Raw genomic sequence first — 25908 nt, 5'->3', positions numbered from 1 at the left:
TTTATATGTTTTTAGAGATCCACTAATATAAATACTATAATTGACTGCACATTTAAAAACAGATACAGCACAACGAAACAACTTCTCTCCACAATGTATTTATTATTTTTCAATCCTGTGCAGATCCTCAGAGAACAGGTAAATCAGTTCTGTCTCCTACACGTCATTGGGCTGGGTTTCTTAGAAGTGCAGTAATGTTGAGAATAATCTCATGGGAATTAGAGTACGTTCACATTGGCTGTTGATTCTTCTCTCATGGTACAAAGAAACACTATAAAGGCCGTCTCAGGTCAGAGTTGCTTTCAGTGAAGAACAGGAGACTCGTGATGGGTTGATCACTTGTATCCTCTTCACTCTGCTGGCAGGGATAAAGTCAGAAAAACAAACGCAAAATGATCGGCAACAGGGTTCGGGCGAGTTTTCTACATGGTGATCTCATTATCGGAGGAGTTTTCGCTTTGTCTACTACACGCAAATTGATTGACAATGGCTACCACGCATTGCCGTATACATACTGCAAAAAGTAAGTGAATGTGCTGTAAAACCTGTGTATGTTTTGTGTGTGAAAGTGATCAGCTCTAATGTCATTTATTCATAACAAGCGAACACTGTGTGTAGGCTGAATGACAGGGAACTGAAGTTTGCCAGGATAGTGATCTTTACAGTGGAGGAGATCAACAGAGATACTAAGCTCCTTCCTGGATTGAGTCTGGGCTTACAGGCTGTACAATGAGTGAGAACCTGATTCGAGAAGCAATGGAAGCTGTAAACGGAGAGACCAAAGGGCTGCGCCTGATCAGATACAGGCTCTCCTTGGGCCATTCCTCCGGAGTGAGTAAAGACATAAACATAATACTCAGCCCGCTATCCATTCCACAGGTGAGGAGACGTGATTGGGAAATAACTGGGATTTATTCATGTTTCCATCTTGAAGAACGTTTATTCTGCCTTGTTATGGTTAACATGTTTTCTTTCTTTTGAAGGTGAGCCATCTCTCCACTCTGTGCTTGTTTGAGTGACAAAAGGCAGTTCCCTACATTCTTCAGGAACTGTGCCCAGTGACCACTTCCAAATCATCGGTCTGGTGCAGCTCATGAAATACTTGACTGGCTGGGTGGGGATCATTTATTCTCAGGGCGTGTAGAAGAAGGTACAATGGCATTTGCAAAGGAAGCAGAAAAGAGGGCATATGTGTTGAATACCGCTACTCTACCAAAGACACATGTAAAATTTCCCTGCTATTGTGAGGCTCTGAGGAAACCCTCGTCCAAGGTGGTCCTCTGTTTTTGTCCTTCACCAAATCGTTCTTGTCAGAAATAGAGAAGTATAACATCACTGGCGCAATGGGTTACAGTGAGGCTTGGATCACTAAAACAGAACTGGCTTCTGACAGAAGAAAGAGCATTTTGCAGGGGGCGATGGCCGCCTCTCCTCAGGCCTCCATCCCAGGTCTTGGTGAATTCTTATCAGCTTAAACCTCTGATGAACTACAGAGTGCTATAGTTAAAGATTTCTGGGAGTCGTTCTTTGACTGCAGCTTCTCCTCCACAAATACTTCTACACGTGTACTGGCACAGAAGATCTCAGCACAGTCTCCAGACTACACAGACGTGACACATTTTAGGCCAGAGAATAATGTGTACAAAGCTGTGTACTTGGTGGCGTATGCTATTCATTTACCACTGCAATGTCACAATGGCTCAAATCCAACCACTGAAAGTCCTGCGTGACTAAAGACCAAGTTCGGCCCTAAATTAGTAAGTTCTGCATATTTATCAGGCATAAGATACTTAATATTAATGTTTTCCTTACCTTGATGTTAATGCAAAAAATGTAACATTTGAATATTAGCTACCAATCTTATTGGTTTCTCGCAAATATGCTGAAATGTCCTGGATTGTCCTACTACAGGTGTTGGAGCACATATACATGAACTTCACAACACAGAGGCCAATGTTTTCGATGAAAACGGAGACTCAGTTGCCAGTATGACTTAGTTAACTGGCAATAAAGACGACGGCTCTGTTGAGATCGTGAACATCGTGGTCAATTTGACACGCCTCGCCAGAGTTGCAGAAATTCAAACTAAAAGACAACACCAGGATAGTTTGGGGAGGAACAGTATCGAGGTGAAATGACTATCTGTCTAATTAATTCTCCCAGCCGAATTACAGTGTTTTCCTACAGTGCATTTAGGTGCATTGATGTTCTTCACGTTGTGTTTTCTAATCAGGTGCCGAGGTCTGTTTCTGTGAGAGCCGTGTCCCCAGGGACCTCGAAAGGCGATAAAGAAGCGGTGAAACCTGTGTGCTGCTTCTTGACTGCTTTGAGTGCCTCAGGGACAAATAGTAATATACGCGAGATGAAAATGAATTCATTCATGTTTGCAGTAGAAACAAAAAGGAAAGAAATGCATGTTTTAAAAATCTCTCTATCTCCACTGTTAGATTCTCCCGACTGCTCTGATCTGTCCACCTGAATTTTGGCCGAATGAAAAGAAAGACCAGTGCAGTCTCTGGCTGACTGATACCTCTCCTACAACGAGATCATGGGGGGTACCTTTAACTGGATTTGGTTGTGTGGGCATATTTTTATCTCTACTGACATCAATAATTTTTCGACTCATAAAGAGACTCCCATTGTTAAAGCCGGGTCAACTCGGAGCTGAGCTTCCTGCTGCTCTTCTCCCTGATGCTGTGCTTCTGTGCTCCCTGACCTTCATCGGCCAGCCCTCTGATTGGTCCTGCATGCTGCGGCACACTCATGCCTGCATCACCTCTGTCCCTGCATCTCTTGTGTCCTCGAAAACTATAGTGGTGTTAATGGCCTTCAGGGCTTACAATTTCCAGGCAGAAATATGATGAAATGGTCTTATCCTGCTCAGCAGATGTTCTAGTGTTCTTGAGTTTCACCTCTGGTTCAGGTTGTAATTTGTGTGACTTTGGCTCACAACCAACCCCTCCATTCCCAAGGATGAAATATGATATACTATAAAGAAAAGATCATCTTAGAGTGCGCTCTGGGGTCAGCTGTCGTGGGTTCTGGGCTGTGCTGGGTTACATCGGACTCTTGCTCTCTTGTGTTTTATTCTTGCTTTTTTGCCAGGAAGCTGCCAGACAGCTTCACGAGGCCAAACTGATCACCTTCAGCAGCATGTTGATATTCTGTGCAGTCTGGACTACATTCATCCCGGCATATGTCAGCTCTCCTGGGAAGTTCACTGTGGCTGTGGAGAGATATTTCATATTTCACTCATAGCTTGGTTGCTGACATGCATTTTGTTCCAAATGCTACATTATCTTATTCAGGCCATGAACAAAACTCAAAGAGACATTTGATGTGGTGAAATACCGCCAAGGACACTTTGAGCTGTAGTTTGAAAGGTGTCGAGTTAACTGCAAATAAAACTAGTTTCACAGCCTGGACAGATATTGTAGCGTAAATTTCTAAGTTGTGAGGTTGAATAAAGTAAATGAACCGAATCAAGTCTTCCTCCTTTTTATTCATCAACTCCACTGAGTGTAAGCAGGGTTCGAGATTTCATTTGATTGGTTTTGAATGAAGAATTTAAACACATTCAACAGAAATGTTTACACCTATAATAGTTCATTCAATTTATTGCAGTGGAACAGACAAATAAAAAGTGTCAAGAAAAAGGCTCCACTATAAGCAACTACAACTGCAGCAAAGAATCATAGTTTGCTCCTGCACTTTGATTCAGATTTTGATTTGTATATTGTGGCTTAAGTTAAATCCCCCTTTCCCAGACATGGTTTTCAGATACAGCATGAAGATTTTTTTGAGTGTAATACAGCTCTGAAGCTGCTTTCTACACAGTGCTGATATCGTTCCTCGCTATAGTTTGTCTGGTCCCCACATTTCTAGCCAGAAAGTTACCTGACAACTTCAATGAAGCCAAATTCATCACCTTCAGCATGCTTGATATTCTGTGCAGTCTGGATCACCTTCATCCCAGCATATGTCAGCTCCCCTGGGAAGTTCACTGTAGCTGTGGAAACTTTTGCAATTTTGTCTTCAGCATTTGGTTTATTAATTTGTATCTTTGCACCGAAATGCTACATAATATTGATCAAACCAGAGAAAAACATCATTCTCTTTTTCTGTAGCTAACACTTTCTTCACATTCTTCCACAAACTTCAAATGAAAGATACAATAAAGCTACAACTTTTTTCAATCAAAGTCACAAAGCCATATCTTCCACTTGTATATGAAAAGTGTCCAGTGATACACCAATTCCACTGTATTTGTATAGCGCCAAATCATGACATACAGTATCTCAAATACTTTTACATAGAAGGTCATTTAATTTTACAGAATGATAGAGAAACCATACAGTTCTCCCGCGATGAACAAGCACTTTGGGGGACGTGGAGAGAAAACAGCTTCAGAACCCTGAACCAGCTACACCGCCTGGGAACGCCAAGATGGTGTCAACGCAGGAGGCAGGGACATTGGTATGAGACGTTGAGTCCTAACGCTGCCTGGTGGAGCCGGCATTGGTGATATGACCAGGAAGAAAGACAGGAATTCTTCAACCACAGCAACCACAATGGTCTTTGTAGAACTCAGTGGAGCCTCAGGGGACACAAACAGCAAATAGACTCTCTCCCTGTTAAAAAATAAACCATATAATTCAATCACTAACACAATACTATGGTCATTTAACACCTGAACGAAAACATGTAGGAAATATAATTTTATTATTTTCACTGCATTAAATCATTCAACCCCCAAAAAACAGTCACAAAATTATTTAATTTGTTGTTGATATATTTCAATACAATAAGGTGACAAAGTTTAACATTTAATGTGGCTTCTAAATGGGTATCTTAAGTCCTCCCTGACTTTACATCACTTCCTACAATGGGTGTCGAAGAGAATAATGATCACGTTTACATGGCTGAGCATGGTCCTGTGTATTATATAATGTGACTGCAAAACAATTGGAAACAGGAGGAGAGCAGTTATGGGGAAATTTGTCGTCCCACACATCTGCTTTTGCTTTTGGTTCTGACTGAGTTGTTTGAAGTCCGCTACATATGTGTCTTTTCTGAGTTGACGTTCATCTCGGAACCAAATCAACGAAGGGGCGAAGGGTGAGATTCACAACAAATGCATCAAGATATTTTTACAGGGTAAATTACAAGTGTATTGGATTTGCGTGTCTTACAGTTAATACACAATTTGTTAGTAGTTAATGGAGATTAATGTTGTTAAACTCAACATGTATAATGAAAAGTGTGACAGGTTTATGCAAACTAAGTTTCTATTTTTCCCCCTGACTTGTCATCAGAGAATGGTTTTATTTTCCATTATTAAATGTTCAAAGTAAACGTTCCCACCCGCCTGTCCCTTCTTCAACCAGTAAAACAAGAACATTATATAGTACCACATGGAAAATGTGTAGTTTCCTCTGTTCACTTTCTCTGCTGTCGGCTGATGAGTGACGACGACGCTGCAGTTGTCCAACAGAGAACTTTTGCCCTGGGGTGAAAACCCAGCTGAGCTAAGGAGGATTTTGAATGTGACGAGGAAATCCACAGCTTGTGTCGTCAGTTTGAGTTTCACATGAGTAAACTCATGAAAGTGCTTGGGCTGAAAATATTGATTGATTATAACTTGATTTAATTACAATTTGTGTTTTATTTGTCAAACAGAATTGTTTGTTCTGATCAGAGCAAAAACTTGAAAACAAAACCAACTCACTCTGAGATCCAACAAGAGAGGAAACATGAAATTGTGAAGGGAATTATTGATATTTATTTTCCTCCAACATGGTTTCCACAACAGACCTGATTAAGGGGATTGGTTGACTGCTTCCATCTAGTGGTCATATGTCATAGCTGATCCACAGTTGTGCATTGTTGATGTTTAACTTAAATTTACAGAATATAGGACACTCTTAATCATGCAAAATTTACCCTTCACATATGAAAGGCTTTTTCTTTCAAATAAACCTGATTATTGTCACTGTGTGATGAGATTGGCTAATTTTAAACCTGAAGGAAAACATCAACCTTTTCCCTTCAATGCATGAACTGAAGGGTCGGCTGTGGCTCGGGAGGTCGAGATGGGTTTGATTCCCGTCTCCCTCATTCCACACATGCCAAGGCGTCATTGGGCAAGACACTGAGCCCAAAAGACAGCTGACGGCAGTGTATGAAGGATGTGTGATAGAGAAAGTGCTGCATGTGGAAGCCTTGTATGAACGTGTGTGTGTGTGTGGGTGTGGGTGGGTAGATGACAAAACTGTACAGTGAAGCTCTTTGAGTGGTTAACAAGACAAGAAAAGTGCTAAAGTATTTGTTAACATTTCAGGACAGGAGTTTGCAAACACTGACAATAACACTTGATGGCAATGTAACAAGTCTTTATTTTAATTATATCACATCTTATATACTATGATGTGCATTTTGTTTTTATGTTTTATAGTGAAGACAAAACTCTTTTTGTTGCAAAACTTTCTTTAGTTTATTTCATATTTCCAGCACAAAAGGTAAATTATTTGTATAATAAGAAAACAACAGATTAAAAAGACATTCACAAAATTACAATATATGAAAAATCATGCAACTAGTCGAAGAACTTACACAATATAAACTCTTGTATGCTGCCATCATAAATATTCCCGGAGCTCAGATGTACTAGGATTCATTCTTGTTCATCAAATGTTTCTTGGTGTTCTTTTCGGGTTTAAACAATATGATGTAACACTTTGGAGCAAATATACACAGAATTAGTCCAAAGCTGGAGGCCAAGATGGCAAAAATCTCCACAGCCACAGTGAATTTACCAGGAGAGCTGACGTAAGCTGGAATAAAAGCGATCCAGACGGCACAGAATATCAACATGCTGAACGTTATGAGCTTTGCCTCATTAAAATTATCAGGTAGCTTCCGAGCTAGGACAGCTAACACGAAGCAAAAGAAAGCCAACAGGCCTATGTACCCGAGCACAGCCCAGAACCCAATAGCTGAACCCAACGCACACTCCAGGATGATTCTCTCCTTGTATGTGGTCAGGTTTTTCATCGGAAAAGGGGGACTGACAACCAACCAAATAATGCATATTAAAACTTGAATAAACGTGAAGGACACCACAGTCATTCTTTGCTGCGGAGGACCGAACCATTTCATGATGTTTCGACCTGGAAGTGTCGCTTTAAAGGCCATTAACACCACTATAGTTTTCCCAAGAACACACGAGATGCAGAGGACGAAGGTGATGCCGAACGCGGTGTGTCGCAGCATGCAGGACCACTCGGAGGGCGCTCCCATGAAAGTTAGTGAACATAAGAAACACAGAGTCAGCGAGAAGAGCAGCAGGAAGCTCAGCTCGGAGTTGTTCGCCCGGACGATCGGGGACTGCCTGTGACGAAAGAATACAGCCGCTGTTATGACGGCGAGACACACACCGCCAACAGAGAACGCAGCCAGGATGATTCCCAGGACCTCATGGATGGAGAGAAACTCTACAGGCTTAGGGAGACATGTGTTTCTCTCTGCGTTGGGCCAGGACTCGTCAGAGCAGGGGAAGCAATCAGCAGAATCTGCAAAAATAAATTAAGAAAAACACTTTCAGCAGCCTTATATTTGATGTAAACTTTATATAGTGAACACTAGGTGCTGGACAGAGGTAACGAATACCAGACAATTCGAAGTGTCCATAAATGAAATGTTAAAAAACGTGTGGGGGGTGGAAGAAAACAGTAATGGCTTGAAAGAAAACCACACCCAATTTATTATTATTTATTAGTATAACAGAGAACTAGAGGTGCCACTCTGTGTTTTCATGTCTCTGCAATAACCAGTCTGACAACTGAAGTGACAAGTGACAACTGATCAAATTTTAAAGAAATTCCCTAAAGGCAGACGAGAGATATCATGTTCAAGAAGCCAAAAGCATTATGAGGCCAAAGTTATGAGGCCACCAATGACCTTGAGCTTTGGCTCCCAAAATTAAATGAGTACATCATTGAGTCCAAGTGAACGTTTGTGACAAACATGAAGTGATTCCCTCAAGGGATTCTTGAGATATGCGTTGACAGGAATGGGACGTACGTCAAATAACCCAAAAACATAATGCTTCCATCCACTGGCTGTCGTTGGTAATGTTTCAGGCAGAGGCCCTTCTTCAGACCTGCTTTGTCCGATATGTTACCTACAAGTCGGTGGGTTCATCAACTGGTGTTGAACATTCCTCGTGTTCTTATTTTACCTGTAGCATTGCTTATCTCTCCCTCAGGACATGGTACACAGTCATAGCAGCAGATGGGTTTCCCTCTCTGCAGCACTTTACGGGTTCCTGCAGGGCAGCTGTCTGTGCACACTGAAGCAGGCACCTGTCACACAGACACAAACAAACTCACACAGATATCACACTATGGCTACACAGCTGGTAGAGGTGTTAAGTTATGGCTCCTCACCTGTGTGCCACCCTCCATCCACGTGAGGTTCCTGCTGATGTGGATTTCCTGGCCGACCGGCAGCGACGCATTGTAGTGCCCCACTGTCACCAACTCAATGCTGCCACTCGCACTTCTTTGCCAGTTGACCAGCTCATATGTGGCCACCGGGTCTCCGTTGGCATCAAACGACACATCATAACTATTCTTGGGAAAAGCTGACTTTCTTCAGCTCTCAGTAAGAACCTTAGGGTGAAATGAAAGAAGACAGGAAGTAAAATGATGTAAAGTACATTTTCGTCTTGGTAAGTATATGACATACAGTATTTGTTTGGACCGACCTGTTTGGACTCTGTCCTGGTGACTTTGTCACACTCTCTTGTAGAGTTAGTTTTCTGGCACACTGCATTATGAATGGCATGAGCTATTGCATAAACGGCCTTGTACACCATGTTGGTGATGCGGAGCTGAGAGGTGTCGGTGTACGGGCTCTGGAGCGTCTGAATGTCTTCAGTTCCATCACATAAACTCTCTCCTGTGGCTGCACCTAAAAACAACGAGGAGGAGACTGGGCTTTTTTTTAACAAATTAACATTTACATTTATGAAAATAATGAGAACAATTTCCTTGAAACTGACTTGACCTGTATTCATATTTACAAAAACATGAATATGATATTATCATAGTATTATGCTGTATTGTGCTGTTCCGTTATAATTATATATCATTATAATTATTATTGCTATGATATCACTGCACATTATTATTAGTATGCAGCATGTGCACTGTCAGTATCCTTTTAAATAACTTTATTATATTCTTAATGTTCTCCATTTTTAAGTTTACGTTTCATGTATGATTATTTATCTTATTTGTCTTCTACTTTTCACTTATTTAATATATATTTCATTATTACTCCCTTGGTAAATTTTATTATATTTCTTTTCAGCTTTGCATTTATAATTATATATTTGAAATATTCTCTTATTTCAAATATTTTCATCTCATATGTTTAGTCATCTCATGTATTTTTCATGTATCTTTGATGTTTATTGTGAAGCACATAAATAAACTTGAATTACCATGCAGCTCCACAAATTGTGACAACAACACAACACAACTGATAGTGTCACCTATGTTTTAAGAGGGAAAAATAAGTCTGCACAACTTCCTCACTTTGGTCCAGCCTGCAGTGGAATTCACTCTCCCAGAACTCAGTCAGCACCGGGGACGCAGACACTTTGGTGGCGGGCAGATCCAGCAGGAAGTCCCTCAGGCCGGGGATGACAGCTTGCTGGATGCCAATTCCAATGGCCCCGGCACAGAAGGAGAACCTCAGCAGCTCTGAGTCAGTCACCCAGGCCTCGCTTCCTAACCACTGACGAGGAGGAGGAGGCTCCCGGGACAGCTCCTCAAACAGGATCCTCATGTCTCCAGAGGCTACGAAGGCCACAATAACTGTGGCTGTCGACCTGGAGAGACGATATAATGCATAATGCACAGTTAATATGGATAAAGATTTTTTAAACCAGCAAACATGAGAACTTCAGTGTTTTGAATGTACAGTTTCTCAATGAGTATTTTTATCCAGGCCTATAAGATCAATAAACATGAAGAGTCAGTTATTATTCAGTATTATTTATTACATTGTTTTGTATTTGCACTATCTTAATAAAACCATTTTCTAATCTTCTAATGTTGTGTGACTGAACATATTTAGTGATTTTAATGTGCAGAAGCTCAGTGTCAACACAGTCAGTGGTGCAGAAACCTGCGGATCACTTCAGCCACTCTCTGGATCTTGCTGCGCGGGTGGGTGCGGTAGAAGGACTCGGAGTACTCCACGCAGATGCCCTCTCTGTGCGCTGCGTCCAGGAAAGACGCCATGCCGTTGTTGCCATAGTCCGAATCCGAGCGCACAGCACCGATCCACGTCCAGCCGAAGTGTTTGACCAGTTTGGCCAGCGCGTTGGCCTGGAACTGGTCACTGGGGATCGTCCTGAAGAAACTCGGGTACTGCTTCTTGTTGGAGAGGCAGGCGCACGTGGCAAAGTGGCTCACCTGGAGCAACACAGTGGGATTCTTCATCTCCAAAAACAACTGTGAATCGCACTGGTTTATAATGAATGAATTGAGTAGAAACACAAATAGATTTACTTGAGGGATGTTAAAGGGCCCGATGACGCGCGACATGCTGATGGATGGCGTGGAGCCGGACTCGCCAACGATGGCCATCACCATTCCGGACTGGGAGCAGTTGTGGTCGTTGCCGGGGCTGAACTCCGGGTCCTGGCCGTTGGAGAGCTGGAAGGCCAGACGCACCGCCATCGGCACCGAGGCGCACGAGTCGTAGATGTGGTAACCGAGCGTGACGCCCGGCAGCAGGTTCGAGCTGTTGTTGATCTCCTCGATGGCGAAGATCATGGCGCGTGAGAAGCGCAGCTCACGGGAGTCGATGCTGCACATGCACACATGTATGTAAGCATGTTGGAGTTTACATAGGATGGGATCACGTGTTCTAATGGGAGAATCACAGGCCTAAGAATAATACTAATAATACAAACAGGAGTACTACTAATACTACTAATAGTTATAATAATAATCACAATTATCGTCATAGCCTAATCATATTAGCGGAAAAACCACAGGCATACTAACTGTACAAATAATAACACTACTAATGAAAATATTATTTATATATATAATATATATTATTATTAGTAATACTACTACTACTACTTCAATAACTAATAATAATTATAATAATAAGTTGTTGTTACATAAGTAAGCCTACACAGAAAACAAATTAAAACAAGAAGATCATACTCTCATCATATATAACATCATAATAAGAATAGCCAGGAGAAGATTTAATGTCAATAGTCAACTAATTTCACACAACTAATGACAACTAATTTCACAGCGTTAATCTGTTCTTATTCTGGGAAATATTAATAAATGTTAAAAACAACTGTTTTCATTTAAGAATCACAAATCATAATCTTTTCTCCTACAGCCACACTGGACACATTTTGAATATAACACATGTAACTTAACATCCAAAAAATTAAAACAAAAAGATTTTAAGCACAATATCCAAATTTAAAACATTCATGTCCCCACAAGGTCCAACATCCTTTTATTCCCCACTTCTCCCTGTTATACAAACCTCCCCGTGCACCTCAGAGGCTCAGGCTCCGTGGTGTAGTTATACCTCACTGTGTGCATGTAGTAGTGTATGGAGAAAACCCCCCCAACCACATAGTCCCCATCCATTGAGAAGGCAGGTGGATGAGCCGTACCCTGCAGCTTACATTTCATCCCAGACCCGTTCAAGCCAAGAGCAGAGTTCAGCTCAAACAGACCCAGAGCCCATACGAGGCAAACAAAGAGAGCTGAGATCCCCATCATCCCCCAAGTGTGTGCATGTGGGCAATAAGTGTGTATTCACTGCTTTATATAGCTTTTCAGACTAATGATTCCCTCCTACTGTACGTCAGCTTACTGTACATCACAGAGAGGATGTCCTTGCTCTGTATTTTTCAGTTCCTTAGGCTGTATGTACTTTATAACCTCCACTGAGTGCCTCTGTTTCTCTTCTACTCTTGTTAAATTACTATTTAAAACAAACAAGGCCCAACAGTCCACTTTAAATACAGTCGAGCCAAGCAACATTTCACACACTCGTGGATATCAGTTTTCTTAATGTGCCAGATTTTTTTCCCATTGAGATCCATGAATCATTCCCTGGGAAATTTGTGAAAATGTCCAAAAACACTTAATCTCACATTGTTAAAGTAAGTGGGTGGAAAAAAGCCTGGATTCACCACTTTCACCTGATCCCCAACACAATTGAATGGGTCCTTGGCCAATGTCCCATCATTCCACCAAGCTTTGTTAAAAACTCTGTTCTAATGGTTTTATAAACCTGCCAAAAAACAGACAAATGAACAGAGCAAAACACATAACCTCCTCGTTGGAGGCAATTGCCAAACTACATAATTATAACTAATACCCAAAACAGAAACCAATTCAAAATATACTGTGATAAATGCAACTCAAAACACAGCAATTCAAACAATAATTAAAAAGGAATGAATAAATAGACAACAACAGCCCACAGTCAATAAACAGTGTTTCAGAACCAAATCTCTGCTAAGTAATTTTTGGCAAACACAATGAGATGGAAGGTGGTAATTATTACTTAAGATTCGCTAAGAGTATTTTACAGGAAACCACCCTTAAAACATGAGTTCACCCAAAACACTGGTAAATGTGCAATTGTTTAGTTCAGCTTTTACTAATTCAACAGACTGTAGAGTTGTTCTTTTAAATGACGGGTCACCGATTCCTCTCTATAAGGAGATTTATTATAGTGAGAGAGAAAAAATCCCCATTCAGAAATGCATAGACACCAAAAGTTCACTTAAACCCGACATGATAATGTCTCAATTTCATGAGTAGCACTTGATGCCATTGCTTTGTTCTTGTCTTTAATCTCCATTGTCATTCATACTTATTGTTATCTACAAAATGACAATTCTATTGATCTTCCATACGAGATAGTTCATGAGACTGAGAGACAGAAATCCAAGATGACCTCCAACTTCACAAAAGCAAAATAATTCAAATCAAAGTGCTATGAATTATGTAATCATGTGTATAAATTGATAAGTTTTCCTCTCCTCAAATGTTCGCTCAAGCCCTGATGTATGTATGAAACTATCAAGAAAATCACCTGCATATAAAATCAAGCACTCCTGCATTAAGATCAGAGACGGGCTGGAGGGAGGGACGGCATAAATGGGGCCATTTCGAGACACATTTTTCTTCTTTCATGGCTTCTCATTGCTGATTATGTCTTCAAATCTTCACTTTTCTCATCTGAGTTCTCCTCTCACTCTCATCCTGGTAAGCTAAGGAGGCAGTTTTATCTCAATGGGATGCACAAGCCTGGTGATGTGATTCTGGGTGGGTTGTTTGAAGTCCACTACACTCCGTGTTCCCTGATCTGACGTTCACCTCAGAGCCGACTCAGCTCAGCTGCCAGGGGTAAGTCTCACACTCCTGCAGAATGAAACAGTTTTATTATATCATATAAACATATATAACTTCACAGTGGTGAATTGTGTCTGTTTATGTGTTAGCTTTGACCCTCCAGGGTTCAGACATGCCATGACCATGGCCTTTGCTATCGAAGAGATCAACAGAAGCACCGACCTGCTGCCTAATGTGACTCTGGGATACAGTCTGTACGATAACTGTGCCACGCTGGTGATTGGATTCAGTGCCGCGTTGTCTCTGGCCAGCGGTCGAGAGGAGCACTCTCTGCTTCAGGAGGCCTGTGTGGGGCCTCCTCCAGTCCTGGGGATTGTGGGTGATCCCTTCTCAACGTTTTCTATCGCCACCTCTGATGTGATAGGTTTATTCAAATTGCCCATTGTAAGTTTCTTTTTGGTCTTAGCTTTGCTTCTGATGCTTTAATTTGAATAAATCTGACATGTTAAAATAGTTTGATTAGGACATGTACATTGTAATGCAAGGACTTTTTTTATTTTAATGAATTATTAAATGAATTCTGCTGACTTTTATGAAAAGCAAATCCTGTATAGATACCATATGTTGTTGTTTTTTTATAGGTGAGTTATTTTGCCACGTGTTCCTGCCTGAGTAACCGTCAAAGATTCCCGTCCTTCTTCAGAACAATACCAAGTGATGCTTTTCAGGTGAAACTCTGTCTAGAGATAACAAATTCAAATTATGGCTCACAGGAAGTTGTGTGCACATCAAAGATGTCCCCTGGATTAAAAAATATGTTGCCTCAGACACAATACTGGCTTTTAAATAAAAGACCACAATAAGAGGAATTAACTGAGACATGAATCTTTGCACTCATCCCTCCCTCTGTTCATTTAGGTTCGTGCCATGATTCAGATACTACAACATTTTGGCTGGACGTGGGCAGGTCTGCTGCTCAGTGATGATGATTATGGACTCCACGTTTCCAGATCTTTTCAGTCTGACTTGACTGCGTCCGGTAGAGGTTGTCTGGCCTACACAGAGATCTTACCCTGGGGGGACGACCCGGTCGAAATAGGGAGGATTGTGGAGGTGATGAAGAAATCCACAGCTCGTGTGGTCATCGTGTTTGCACATCAGATCCACATGATACAGTTGATGAAAGAGGTATTTACTTATCTAACTCTTGTTGTGACTCAAGATTTGAGAGTCAACCTCATTTTAAATTGTTCTTGTGTCTCTTAGTAGTATGACACTGGTCTAAGTTTTTTTCTTTATATATTTTATAATTGTTCTGTGCTACAAAGTAAACTATAGCTGTTGTACATAATTCTAAAAAAAATGTATTCAATATAATGCAATGCACAGGTGGTGAGGCAGAATGTGACAGGCCTGCAGTGGATGGCCAGTGAAGCCTGGACATCAGCTGCTGTGCTGAAGTCCCCCGACCTCATGCCGTACCTGGGAGGAACACTGGGCATCGCCATCCGTCGGGGAGAAATACCAGGACTCAGGGATTTTCTGTTACACATCCGTCCTGACAGAGAAGACAACACTAACAATGGAAACAGCATGGTGAGATTATAATCTTACAAGCAGATCTGTGATTATATAATGATGAAATACTGTTATTTCCGTGTCTAAATGCATTCCAGGTGAGGCAGTTTTGGGAACACACATTTCAGTGTAGATTTGCTCCAGCTCCGGCAGCTTGGATGGAAGCAGCAGGAGCGCTGTGCACTGGGGATGAAGACATAGAGAATGTGGAGACTGAGTTTTTAGATGTCTCTAACCTCCGGCCTGAGTACAATATCTACAAGGCAGTGTATGCTCTGGCGCACGCGCTCGATGACTTGCTGCACTGTGAGCCAGGGGGAGGACCTTTCAGCGGCCACAGCTGTGCTGCTGTGCAAAGCCTGGAGCCATGGCAGGTGTGAAATCAATTTAAACTGATCCCCCATGTTTGACACTATGATATTATAAACTGTGATATAATGAGGCCTGGTAGCATTTACTCTTATTTTCTTTTAGTAAAAGAAAAAATCTCAAGTCACAAGACAAAATACACAATATTCACTATATTTGTCATAGCATGGAACTCAGTAGATCCCATACCAAGCTGTACCAAATTGTACACACTAGATATCTGTCCCTTAAATGTGGCTGAATTTTTTTTAAATCAAGATCCAGAAATTATTCCTTTGGAAAATGAGGAAAATGCCCGCAATGTTAAGAATGTGAAAAAAATTCATGGATCCGCCTCCTGATCCAGAAATGTATTGTTTTCTTTGCATTCTACCTCCAAGTTTTGTGATAATCAGTAGTTTTTATGTAATCTGGCTTACAAACAAACCAACAAACAAATGGACAGGGTTGAAAACATAACCTCTTTGGCATAGGTAATTAAAGGCAACAGATTAAAGTGTATTGTACATTTACGGATGATACATTTTCATGTAGTTTGTATGACTACATTTTTAAATTCTGAAAGCTTGTGCTCAATCAAGAAAGGAACATGTTCTCCATGATAATATTTGTATCTTCTGTTTTCTCCCCATTGTAGCTTATGTATTACTTGGAAAAGGTCAACTTCACCACACCGTTTGGTGATGAAGTGTCCTTTGATGAAAACGGCGATGCCTTACCGATCTATGACATCATGAACTGGCAGTGGCTCCCTGATGGAGGAACTAAAGTTCACCGTGTGGGTGAGGTTAAGAAATCAGCAGCTAAAGGTGAAGAACTCACACTTCATGACGAGAAGATCTTCTGGAACTTTGAATCCAATCAGGTTAAATATGTTTGCTGTGTTTTATGTCCTGTTGTATATGGCCTGTGATATTAATATCAAATGTTGTAGAATAACTGTTTTATGACGATGACTGCAGCCTCCTCGGTCAGTCTGCAGTGAGAGCTGTCCTCCAGGAACCCGCATGGCCAGAAAGAAGGGGGAACCTGTGTGCTGTTTTGACTGTGTTCCTTGTTCTGAGGGAGAGTTCACAAATGAAACAGGTTGGTATCAGTCCAATGTTATAAAACACCATCATATATTATCCACCCATCCATCCATCATCTATACTGCTTTGAGGGTGGAGGGAGGGGGTAGAGCCAATCCCAGAGGACATTGGGTGAGGGGCGGGTACATCCTTCACTGAAAAAATAAAATTGTTGCACCAACTTAAAAATACACATGAATTAAGTTATATTAACACAATTTCTAACTTTATTTTGAAAGAACTTAATTCATTTAAGTTTAACCAATAGAGTAAGTGTTTTCAAGTTGGTAACACATTTTCTTGCAGAAAAAACGATAATTTCCTTGTTTTTTTTTCTTTTCTATAGACTCCATGGAGTGCAGCAGCTGTCCAGAGGATTTCTGGTCCAGCCCCCAGCGTGACCACTGTGTTCCAAAGAAAACAGAGTTCCTCTCCTACCATGAGCCTCTGGGTATCTGCCTGACCACCGCCTCCCTGCTGGGCACGATTTTCTCTGCTGTCGTCCTGGGCATCTTCATCCATCACCGCAGCACCCCCATGGTGCGTGCAAACAATTCAGAACTCAGCTTCCTGCTCTTGGTGTCACTGAAGTTATGTTTCCTTTGCTCTTTGCTGTTCATCGGACGACCCAGAGCATGGACGTGCCAGCTGAGACATGCAGCGTTTGGCATCAGCTTTGTGCTTTGTGTGTCGTGTATCCTGGTTAAAACCATGGTGGTGCTGGCGGTGTTCAAGGCCTCCAAGCTAGGAGGGGGAGCCACCTGAAGTGGTTTGGCTCAGCAGCAGAGAGGGACAGTTCTGGTTCTTACTTCAGTTCAAGCAGCGATCTGCACTGCCTGGCTTGTGTCTGCTTCACCAGCTCCTCATAAAAACACCCAGTACCACAATGACAAGATAGTGTATGAGTGTGCAGTCGGCTCCACGATTGGCTTTGCAGTGTTGCTTGGCTACATTGGATTACTGGCGATCCTCAGCTTCCTGTTAGCTTTTCTGGCGAGGAATCTCCCCGACAACTTCAACGAGGCCAAACTCATAACTTTCAGCATGTTGATCTTCTGCGCAGTGTGGGTGGCCTTCGTCCCCACTTACGTCAACTCACCAGGCAAATACGCAGATGCAGTGGAGGTATTTGCCATCCTGGCCTCTAGTTTTGGCCTCTTGGTGGCGCTGTTTGGACCCAAATGTTACATCATCCTATTGAGACCAGAGAGGAACACAAAGAAAGCCATCATGAGTCGAGGCCCCACAAAGTGACAAAACTAACTCTTGAGATAAATCTGTGAAACAATCTAATCCACTCTGTGTTTTTTAATCCCACCGTGATTATCAGATTAAACTCAAACAGTAAAGATGTGTTTATTAAAAAGACTGACATGGTTGTATATTATTGAATTCAATTATAGTGTTTTTTTCTCTAATTATATATTTGTTAATTCCCTGGGACAAGAACATTGTTGACAGTAATACTTTAAGAAGAAATAAAGTAAATTTCACCTCTACTTTTGGAAGTAACTACTTGTGCAACTAAAAACAACTGTGAATCGCACTGGTTTATAATGAATGAATTGAGTAGAAACACAAATAGATTTACTTGGAGGGATGCGTTAGCGTCTGGCGACGCGCGACATGTTGATGGATGGCGGAGCCGACTCGCTAACGATGGCCATCACCATCTTCGGACTGGGAGCAGTTGTGGTCGTTGCCGGGGCTGAACTCCGGGTCCTGGCCGTTGGAGCAGCTGGAAGGCTAGACGACCGCCATCGGGCACCGAGGCGCACGAAGTCAGATGTGGTAACCGAGCGTGACGCCCGGCAGCAGGTTCGAGCTGTTGTTGATCTCCTCGATGGCGAAGACCATGGCGCGTGAGAAGCGCAGCTCACGGGAGTCGATGCTGCACATGAACACATGTATGTAAACAAGTTTACATAGGATGGGATCACGTGTTCTAATGGGAGAATCACAGGCCTAAGAATAATACTAATAATACCAACAGGAGTACTACTAATACTACTAATAGTTATAATAATAATCACAAATATCATCAGAGCCTAATCATATTAACGGAAAAACCACAGCCATACTAACTGTACAAATAATAACACTACTAATGAAAATAGTACTACTAGTACTACTACAACTACTACTGCTATAACAACTAATAATAATAATAATTATAATAATAACTTGATTTTACAAAGTGCTTCACAGAGAGAATAAATTAAAAACAAGAACATCATACTTCATCATAACATCATCATAAGAATAGCCCCATAATACTACTTCTACTACAAATACTACTACTATTAATAATAATAATAATAATAATGATAAATTCACAGAACATTTAATGCATGACAATAGTTCATTAATTTCACACAACAAATGATAAATATTTTCACAGCATTAATCTATTATTCTGTGAAATATTAATAAATAAGATGTTGAAAACAACTGTTTTCATTTAAGAAACACAAATCATAATATTTCCTCCTATAGCCACACTGTACACATTTTTAATATAACACATGTAACTTAACATTAAAAAATGAAAACCTCAAGATTTTAAGCACAATATACAAATTTAAAACATTCATATCCCCACACACTCTAACATCCTTTTATTCCCCACTTCTTCCTGTTATACAAACCTCCCCGTGCACCTCAGAGGCTCAGGCTCCGTGGTGTAGTTATACCTCACTGTATGCATGTAGTAGTGTATGGAGAAAACCCCCCCAACCACATAGTCCCCGTCTATTGAGGAGGCAGGTGGATGAGCCGTACCCTGCAGCTTACACTTGATCCCAGCCCCGTTCAAGCCAAGAGCAGAGTTCAGCTCAAACAAACCCAGAGCCCATACGGAAACAGAAACCAATTCAAAATATAGTATGATAAATGCAACTCAAAACACAGCAATTCAAACAATAATTAAAAAGGAATGAATAAATAGGACAATAACAGCTCACAGTCATACAAACAGTGTGTTTTGTGAACTAAATTCTGCTGGAGTAATTTTGGCAAACACAATGAGATGGAAGGTAGTAATTATTACTTAAGAGTCACTTTGTATTTTACAGGAAACCACCCTTAAAACATGAGTTCACCCAAAACACTGGTAAATGTGCAATTGTTTAGTTCAGCTTTTACTAATTCAACAGACTGTAGAGTTGTACTTTTAAATGACGGGTCACCGATTCCTCTCTATAAGGAGGTTTATTAGTGAGAGAGAATAAATCCCCATTCAAAAAAGCATAGACACCAAAAGTTCACTTAAACCCGACATGATAATGTCTCAATTTCATGAGTAGCACTTGATGCCTTTGCTTTGTTCTTGTCTTTAATCTCCATTGTCATTCATACTTATTGTTATCTACAAAATGACAATTTATTGATCTTTCCATACGAGATAGTTCATGGTGACCGAGAGACAGAAACTCAAGATGACCTCCAACTTCACAAAAGCAAAATAATTCAAATCAAAGTGCGTGAATTATGTAATCATGTGTATAAATTGGATATGAGCTTTCCCTCCCCCAAATGTCTGCCCAAGCCCTGATGGGCGGTATGAAACTATCAAGAAAATCCCCCTGCATATAAAATCAAGCACTCCTGCATTAAGATCAGAGACGGGGCTGGAGGGAGGGACGGCAGCAATGGGGCCATTTCGAGACACATTTTTCTTCTTTCATGGCTTCTCATTGTTGATTATGCTCCCGCCCTCACTTTTCTCATCTGAGTCTTCCTCTCACTCCTCATCCTGTAAGCTAAGGAGGCAGTTTTATCTCAATGGGATGCACAAGCCTGGTGATGTGATTCTGGGTGGGTTGTTTGAAATCCACTACCCCTCTGTGTTCCCTGAGCTGACGTTCACCTCAGAGCCGACTCAGCTCAGCTGCCAGGGGTAAGTCTCACACTCCTGCAGAATGAAACAGTTTTATTATATCATATCAACATATATAACTTCACAGTGGTTAATTGTGTCTGTTTATGTGTTAGCTTTGAACCTCCAGGGTTCAGACATGCCATGACCATGGCCTTTGCTATCGAAGAGATCAACAGAAGCGCCGACCTGCTGCCTAATGTGACTCTGGGATACAGTCTGTACGATAACTGTGCCACACTGGTGATTGGATTCAGTGCCGCGTTGTCTCTGGCCAGCGGTCGAGAGGAGCACTCTCTGCTTCAGGAGGCCTGTGTGGGGCCTCCTCCAGTCCTGGGGATTGTGGGTGATTCCTTCTCAACGTTTTCTATCGCCATCTCTGATGTGATAGGTTTATTCAAATTGCCCATTGTAAGTTTCTTTTCGGTCTTAGCTTTGCTTCTGATGCCTTAATTTGAATAAATCTGACATGTTAAAATAGTTTGATTACGACATATACATTGTAATGCAAGGACTTTTTTTATTTTAATGAATTATTAAATTAATTCTGCTGACCTTTATGAAAAGCAAATCCTGTATAGATACCATATGTTGTTGTTTTTTTATAGGTGAGTTATTTTGCAACGTGTTCCTGCCTGAGTAACCGTCAAAGATTCCCGTCCTTCTTCAGAACAATACCAAGTGATGCTTTTCAGGTGAAACTCTGTCTAGAGATAACAAATTCAAATTATGGCTCACAGGAAGTTGTGTGCACATCAAAGATGTCCCCTGGATTAAAAAATATGTTTCCTCAGACTCAATACTGGCTTTAAATAAAAGACCACAATAAGAAGAGACATGAATCTTTGCACTCATCCCTCCCTCTGTTCACTTAGGTACGTGCCATGATTCAGATACTCCAACATTTTGGCTGGACGTGGGCAGGTCTGCTGGTCAGTGATGATGACTATGGACTCCACGTTTCCAGATCTTTTCAGTCTGACTTGACTGCGTCCGGTGGAGGTTGTCTGGCCTACACAGAGATCTTACCCTGGGGGGACGACCCGGTCGAAATAGGGAGGATTGTGGAGGTGATGAAGAAATCCACAGCTCGTGTGGTCATCGTGTTTGCACATCAGATCCACATGATACAGTTAATGAAAGAGGTATTTACTTATCTAACTCTTGTTGTGACTTAAGTTTTTAGAGTCAGCCTCATTTTAAATTGTGCACGTGTCTCTTAGTAGGTGTATTACACTGGTCTGAGTTTTGTATTTTCTATATTTTATAACTCTAGCTGTTATACATAAGTCTGAAAAAATTTAATTCAATATAATGCAATGCACAGGTGGTGAGGCAGAATGTGACAGGCCTGCAGTGGATGGCCAGTGAAGCCTGGACATCAGATGCTGTGCTGCAGTCCCCCGACCTCATGCCGTACCTGGGAGGAACACTGGGCATCGCCATCCGTCGTGGAGAAATACCAGGACTCAGGGATTTTCTGTTACACATCCGTCCTGACAGAGAAGACAACACTAACAATGGAAACAGCATGGTGAGATTATAATCTTACAAGCAGATCTGTGATTATATAATGATGAAATACTGTTATTTCCGTGTCTAAATGCATTCCAGGTGAGGCAGTTTTGGGAACACACATTTCAGTGTAGATTTGCTCCAGCTCCGGCAGCTTGGATGGAAGCAGCAGGAGCGCTGTGCACTGGGGATGAAGACATAGAGAATGTGGAGACAAATCTTTTAGATGTCTCTAACCTCCGGCCTGAGTACAATATCTACAAGGCAGTGTATGCTCTGGCGCACGCGCTTGATGACTTGCTGCGCTGTGAGCCAGGGGGAGGACCTTTCAGCGGCCACAGCTGTGCTGCTGTGCAAAGCCTGGAGCCATGGCAGGTGTGAAATCAATTTACACTTAACCTTTTTTTAAACTGATCCTGTGTTTGACACTATGATATTATAAACTGTGATATGACGAGGCCTGGTAGCGTTTACTCTCCATATTTTCTTTCAGTGAAAGAAAAAATCTCATGTCACAAGACAAAATACACAATATTCACTTTATTTGTCGTAGCATGGAGCTCAATAGAGCGTATACCAAGCTGTACAAAATTGTACACACTAGATATCAGTCCCATAAATGTGGCTGTATTTTTTTTAAATCAAGATCCATAAATTATTCCCTTGGAAAATGAGGAAAATTCATGGATCTGCCTCCTGATCCAGAAATATATTTTATTTGTTTGAATTCTACCACCACATTTGTGATAATCAGTAGTTTTTATGTAATCTGGTTTACAAACATACCAACAAACAAATGAACAGGGGTGAAAACATAACCTCTTTGACACAGGTAATTAAAGGTAACAAATTAAAGTGTATTGTACATTTACGGATGATACATTTTCATGTAGTTTGTATGAAATTCTGAAAGCTTGTGCTCAATCAAGAAAGGAACATGTTCTCCATGATAATATTTGTATCTTCCGTTTTCTCCCCATTGTAGCTTATGTATTACTTGGAAAAGGTCAACTTCACCACACCGTTTGGTGATGAAGTATCATTTGATGAAAACGGCGATGCCTTACCAATCTATGACATCATGAACTGGCAGTGGCTCCCTGATGGAGGAACTAAAGTTCACCGTGTGGGTGAGGTTAAGAAATCAGCAGCTAAAGGTGAAGAACTCACACTTCATGACGAGAAGATCTTCTGGAACTTTGAATCCAATCAGGTTAAATATGTTTGCTGTGTTTTATGTCCTGTTGTATATGGCATGTGATATTAATATCAAATGTTGTAGAATAACGTTAATAATGTTTTATGACGATGACTGCAGCCTCCTCGGTCAGTCTGCAGTGAGAGCTGTCCTCCAGGAACCCGCATGGCCAGAAAGAAGGGGAACTCAAAGGTTCTTGACTGTGTTCCTTGTTCTGGAGGGGAGAGTTCACAAATGAAACAGGTTGGTATCAGTCCAATGTTATAAAACACCATCATATATTATCCACCCATCCATCCATGCATCATCTATACTGCTTTGAGGGTGGAGGGAGGGGGTAGAGCCAATCCCAGAGGACATTGGGTGAGGGGCGGGGTACATCCTGCACTGAAAAAATAAAATTGTTGCACCAACTTAAAAATACACATGAATTAAGTTGGTATTAACACAATTCTCAACTATTTTGAAAGAACTTAATTCGATTGTAAGTTTAACCAATAGAGTGTTTTCGTTGGTAACACATTTTCTCTTGCAGAAAAATCGATAATTTCCCTTTTCTTCTTTTCTTTCTATAGACTCCAGTGTGGGAGTGCAGCAGCTGTCCGAGATTTTGGTCTGGTCCCCCAGCGACCACTGTGTTCCAAAGAAACAGAGTTCCTCTCCTACCATGAGCCTCTGGGTATCTGCCTCACCTCACCGCCTCCTAAGTTGGGCACGATTTTCTGCTGTCGTCCTGGGCACTTTCATCTCATCACCGCAGCACCCCATGGTGCGTGCAAACAATTCAGAACTCAGCTTCCTGCTCTTGGTGTCACTGAAGTTATGTTTCCTTTGCTCTTGCTGTTCATCTGACGACCAGAGCATGGACGTGCTGGCTGAGACATGCAGTGTTTGGTATCAGCTTTGTGCTTGTGTGTCGTGGTCCTGTTGGGAAACCATGGTGGTGCTGGAGTGGCTCAAGGCCCAGCCAGGAGGGGAGTCACCTTGAAGTGGCTTGGCTCTGTGCAGCAGAGAGGACAGTTCTGGTTCTTACTTCTGGTTCAAGCAATCTGCACTGCCTGGCTGGGGCCCTGCTTCACTCAGCTCCTTTCATAAAATACCCAGTACCACAATGACAAGATAGTATGAGTGTGTAGTCGGCTCCACGATTGGCTTACAAAGTTGCTTGGCTGTTATTGGGATTACTGGCTGTGCTCAGCTTCCTGTTAGCTTTTCATGAGAATCTCCTGACAAACTTCAACGAAGCCAAACTCATCACTTTCAGCATGTTGATCTTCTGCGCAGTGTGGGTGGCCTTCATCCCCACTTACGTCAACTCACCAGGCAAATACGCAGATGCAGTGGAGGTATTTGCCATCCTGGCCTCTAGTTTTGGCCTCTTGGTGGCGCTGTTTGGACCCAAATGTTACATCATCCTATTGAGACCAGAGAGGAACACAAAGAAAGCCATCATGAGTCGAGGGCCCACAAAGTGACAAAAGTAACTCTTGAGATAAGTCTGTGAAACAATCTGATCCACTCTGTGTTTTTTAATCCCACCGTGATTATCAGATTAAACTAAAACAATAAAGATGTGTTTATTAAAAAGACTGACATGGTTGTATATTATTACATGTTAATATCGTGTTTTTTTCTCTAATTATATATTTGTTAATTCCCTGGGACAAGAACACTGTTGACAGTAATGCTTTAAGAAGAAATAAAGTAATTTTCAACTCTACTTTTGTCAGTAACTCCTAAATTTCAGCAGGCCCGTTACTCATTATTTCTTTGATAACTACAGGCTGACAAATGGAGACGTCATCTGACTTCATAAGTGAATCTGTGGATCAGTGTTAGCTCACACAATGGTCCACAGTCTAATTCAAGTGGTTTCTTCTGGAAAATATGGACATGACTTCTCCTTCCTAAAGGCCGGGGACAAAAATATACAACTCAGTTGTCATCTATATGAGGACTTTACCTACATCAGTGACCAGAAATCGTTGTCAACTAAAGCACTTAGAGGTAAAGTCTGGGAAACAGTGGAATAATTTCCCACTGTTGAGTCTACAATAAATAGGCAGATGAAAACATGGCGATTACAATCTTTGTTCCACTAATTACTTCATGGTAGTGATAATAGTGATACTGAACTGTCAGCTGTCCCACACTGTATCACAGGCTCAGAAACACAAAACTGAAATGGATATGTACAGCTCTGTGTGTGTGTGTGTGTGTGTGTGTGTGTGCGCATATGCGTGCAGGCATGTGCGTGCGTGCGTGTATTATTTTTTTGTATATATATATAAAGATACACTTATATACATTAATACAAATGCAACATTGTTATAGTATTATCAAAAGTGCTTGAATATCTTAGGTCTATTATTATTATTATTATAATAATAATAATAAAAAATTATAAAAAGTGATAAATATTATGCTCCTTGTGTACATTATTGTATTTTATCATATAATTTACTATTATCGAAGTTCTTAGACACAGATGGGTCTCAGGTAAATAGGATTTTAGGCCCTGCCCCTATACTTCCCCCTCTGCCCTGATGGGTGGTGTGTGCAGGATTACACAACACTGCATGTCAATAAAAGTGTGGCGACATAGCAAATGAAACTACAGGTCTGCAGCTCTCAGAATAAAGCTGAGGAAAGTCATGAGGGCAGTTATAGACACTTGCTTGCTCTTTCAAATGTTGATGTATTCCTGCTTTTCCTCGGCTCTGTCCTCCCCTCTTTATTCGTCCTCCTGCAGGTTACAGCGACAGTTTCATCTAAATGGGATGCACAAGACTGGAGATGTGGTCCTGGGTGGGCTGTTTGCAGCCCACTTCTTCTCTGCCTATCCAGACCTGTCGTATACATCAGAGCCACGTCAGC

General features: G+C 41.4%; 4 protein-coding genes across 4 annotated transcripts in view; 3 read left to right on the top strand and 1 right to left on the bottom strand.

The window, feature by feature from the left end:
- Positions 1 to 25908, top strand: part of LOC118106630 (collagen alpha-1(I) chain) — a 688934-nt gene that overhangs the window by 610186 nt on the left and 52840 nt on the right.
- LOC118106517 (extracellular calcium-sensing receptor) lies at positions 6647 to 11837 on the bottom strand. The gene is given in 8 exon segments (XM_035155130.2): positions 6647 to 7571; positions 8240 to 8363; positions 8448 to 8672; positions 8768 to 8973; positions 9603 to 9898; positions 10198 to 10487; positions 10584 to 10884; positions 11596 to 11837. Coding segments are annotated over 8 exon segments (2589 nt in total). The 3' UTR covers positions 6647 to 6666.
- LOC118106515 (extracellular calcium-sensing receptor) lies at positions 13355 to 17940 on the top strand. Its single transcript, XM_035155128.2, is given in 10 exon segments — positions 13355 to 13418; positions 13421 to 13478; positions 13574 to 13868; positions 14066 to 14152; positions 14343 to 14612; positions 14814 to 15020; positions 15101 to 15376; positions 16009 to 16236; positions 16334 to 16457; positions 16788 to 17940. Coding segments are annotated over 10 exon segments (2502 nt in total). The 5' UTR covers positions 13355 to 13369; the 3' UTR covers positions 17696 to 17940.
- Positions 19800 to 24556, top strand: LOC118106196 (extracellular calcium-sensing receptor). The gene is given in 16 exon segments (XM_047339537.1): positions 19800 to 20339; positions 20435 to 20729; positions 20927 to 21013; positions 21194 to 21463; positions 21646 to 21852; positions 21933 to 22208; positions 22819 to 23046; positions 23152 to 23274; positions 23607 to 23651; positions 23653 to 23750; positions 23752 to 23880; positions 23882 to 23937; positions 23940 to 24002; positions 24005 to 24155; positions 24157 to 24208; positions 24210 to 24556. Coding segments are annotated over 16 exon segments (2625 nt in total). The 5' UTR covers positions 19800 to 20091; the 3' UTR covers positions 24507 to 24556.

The sequence above is a fragment of the Hippoglossus stenolepis genome, chromosome 4 (assembly GCF_022539355.2).
Source record: "Hippoglossus stenolepis isolate QCI-W04-F060 chromosome 4, HSTE1.2, whole genome shotgun sequence".
In the NCBI taxonomy this organism is placed as follows: domain Eukaryota; kingdom Metazoa; phylum Chordata; class Actinopteri; order Pleuronectiformes; family Pleuronectidae; genus Hippoglossus; species Hippoglossus stenolepis.
This window is presented reverse-complemented; position numbering and strand designations above follow the sequence as displayed.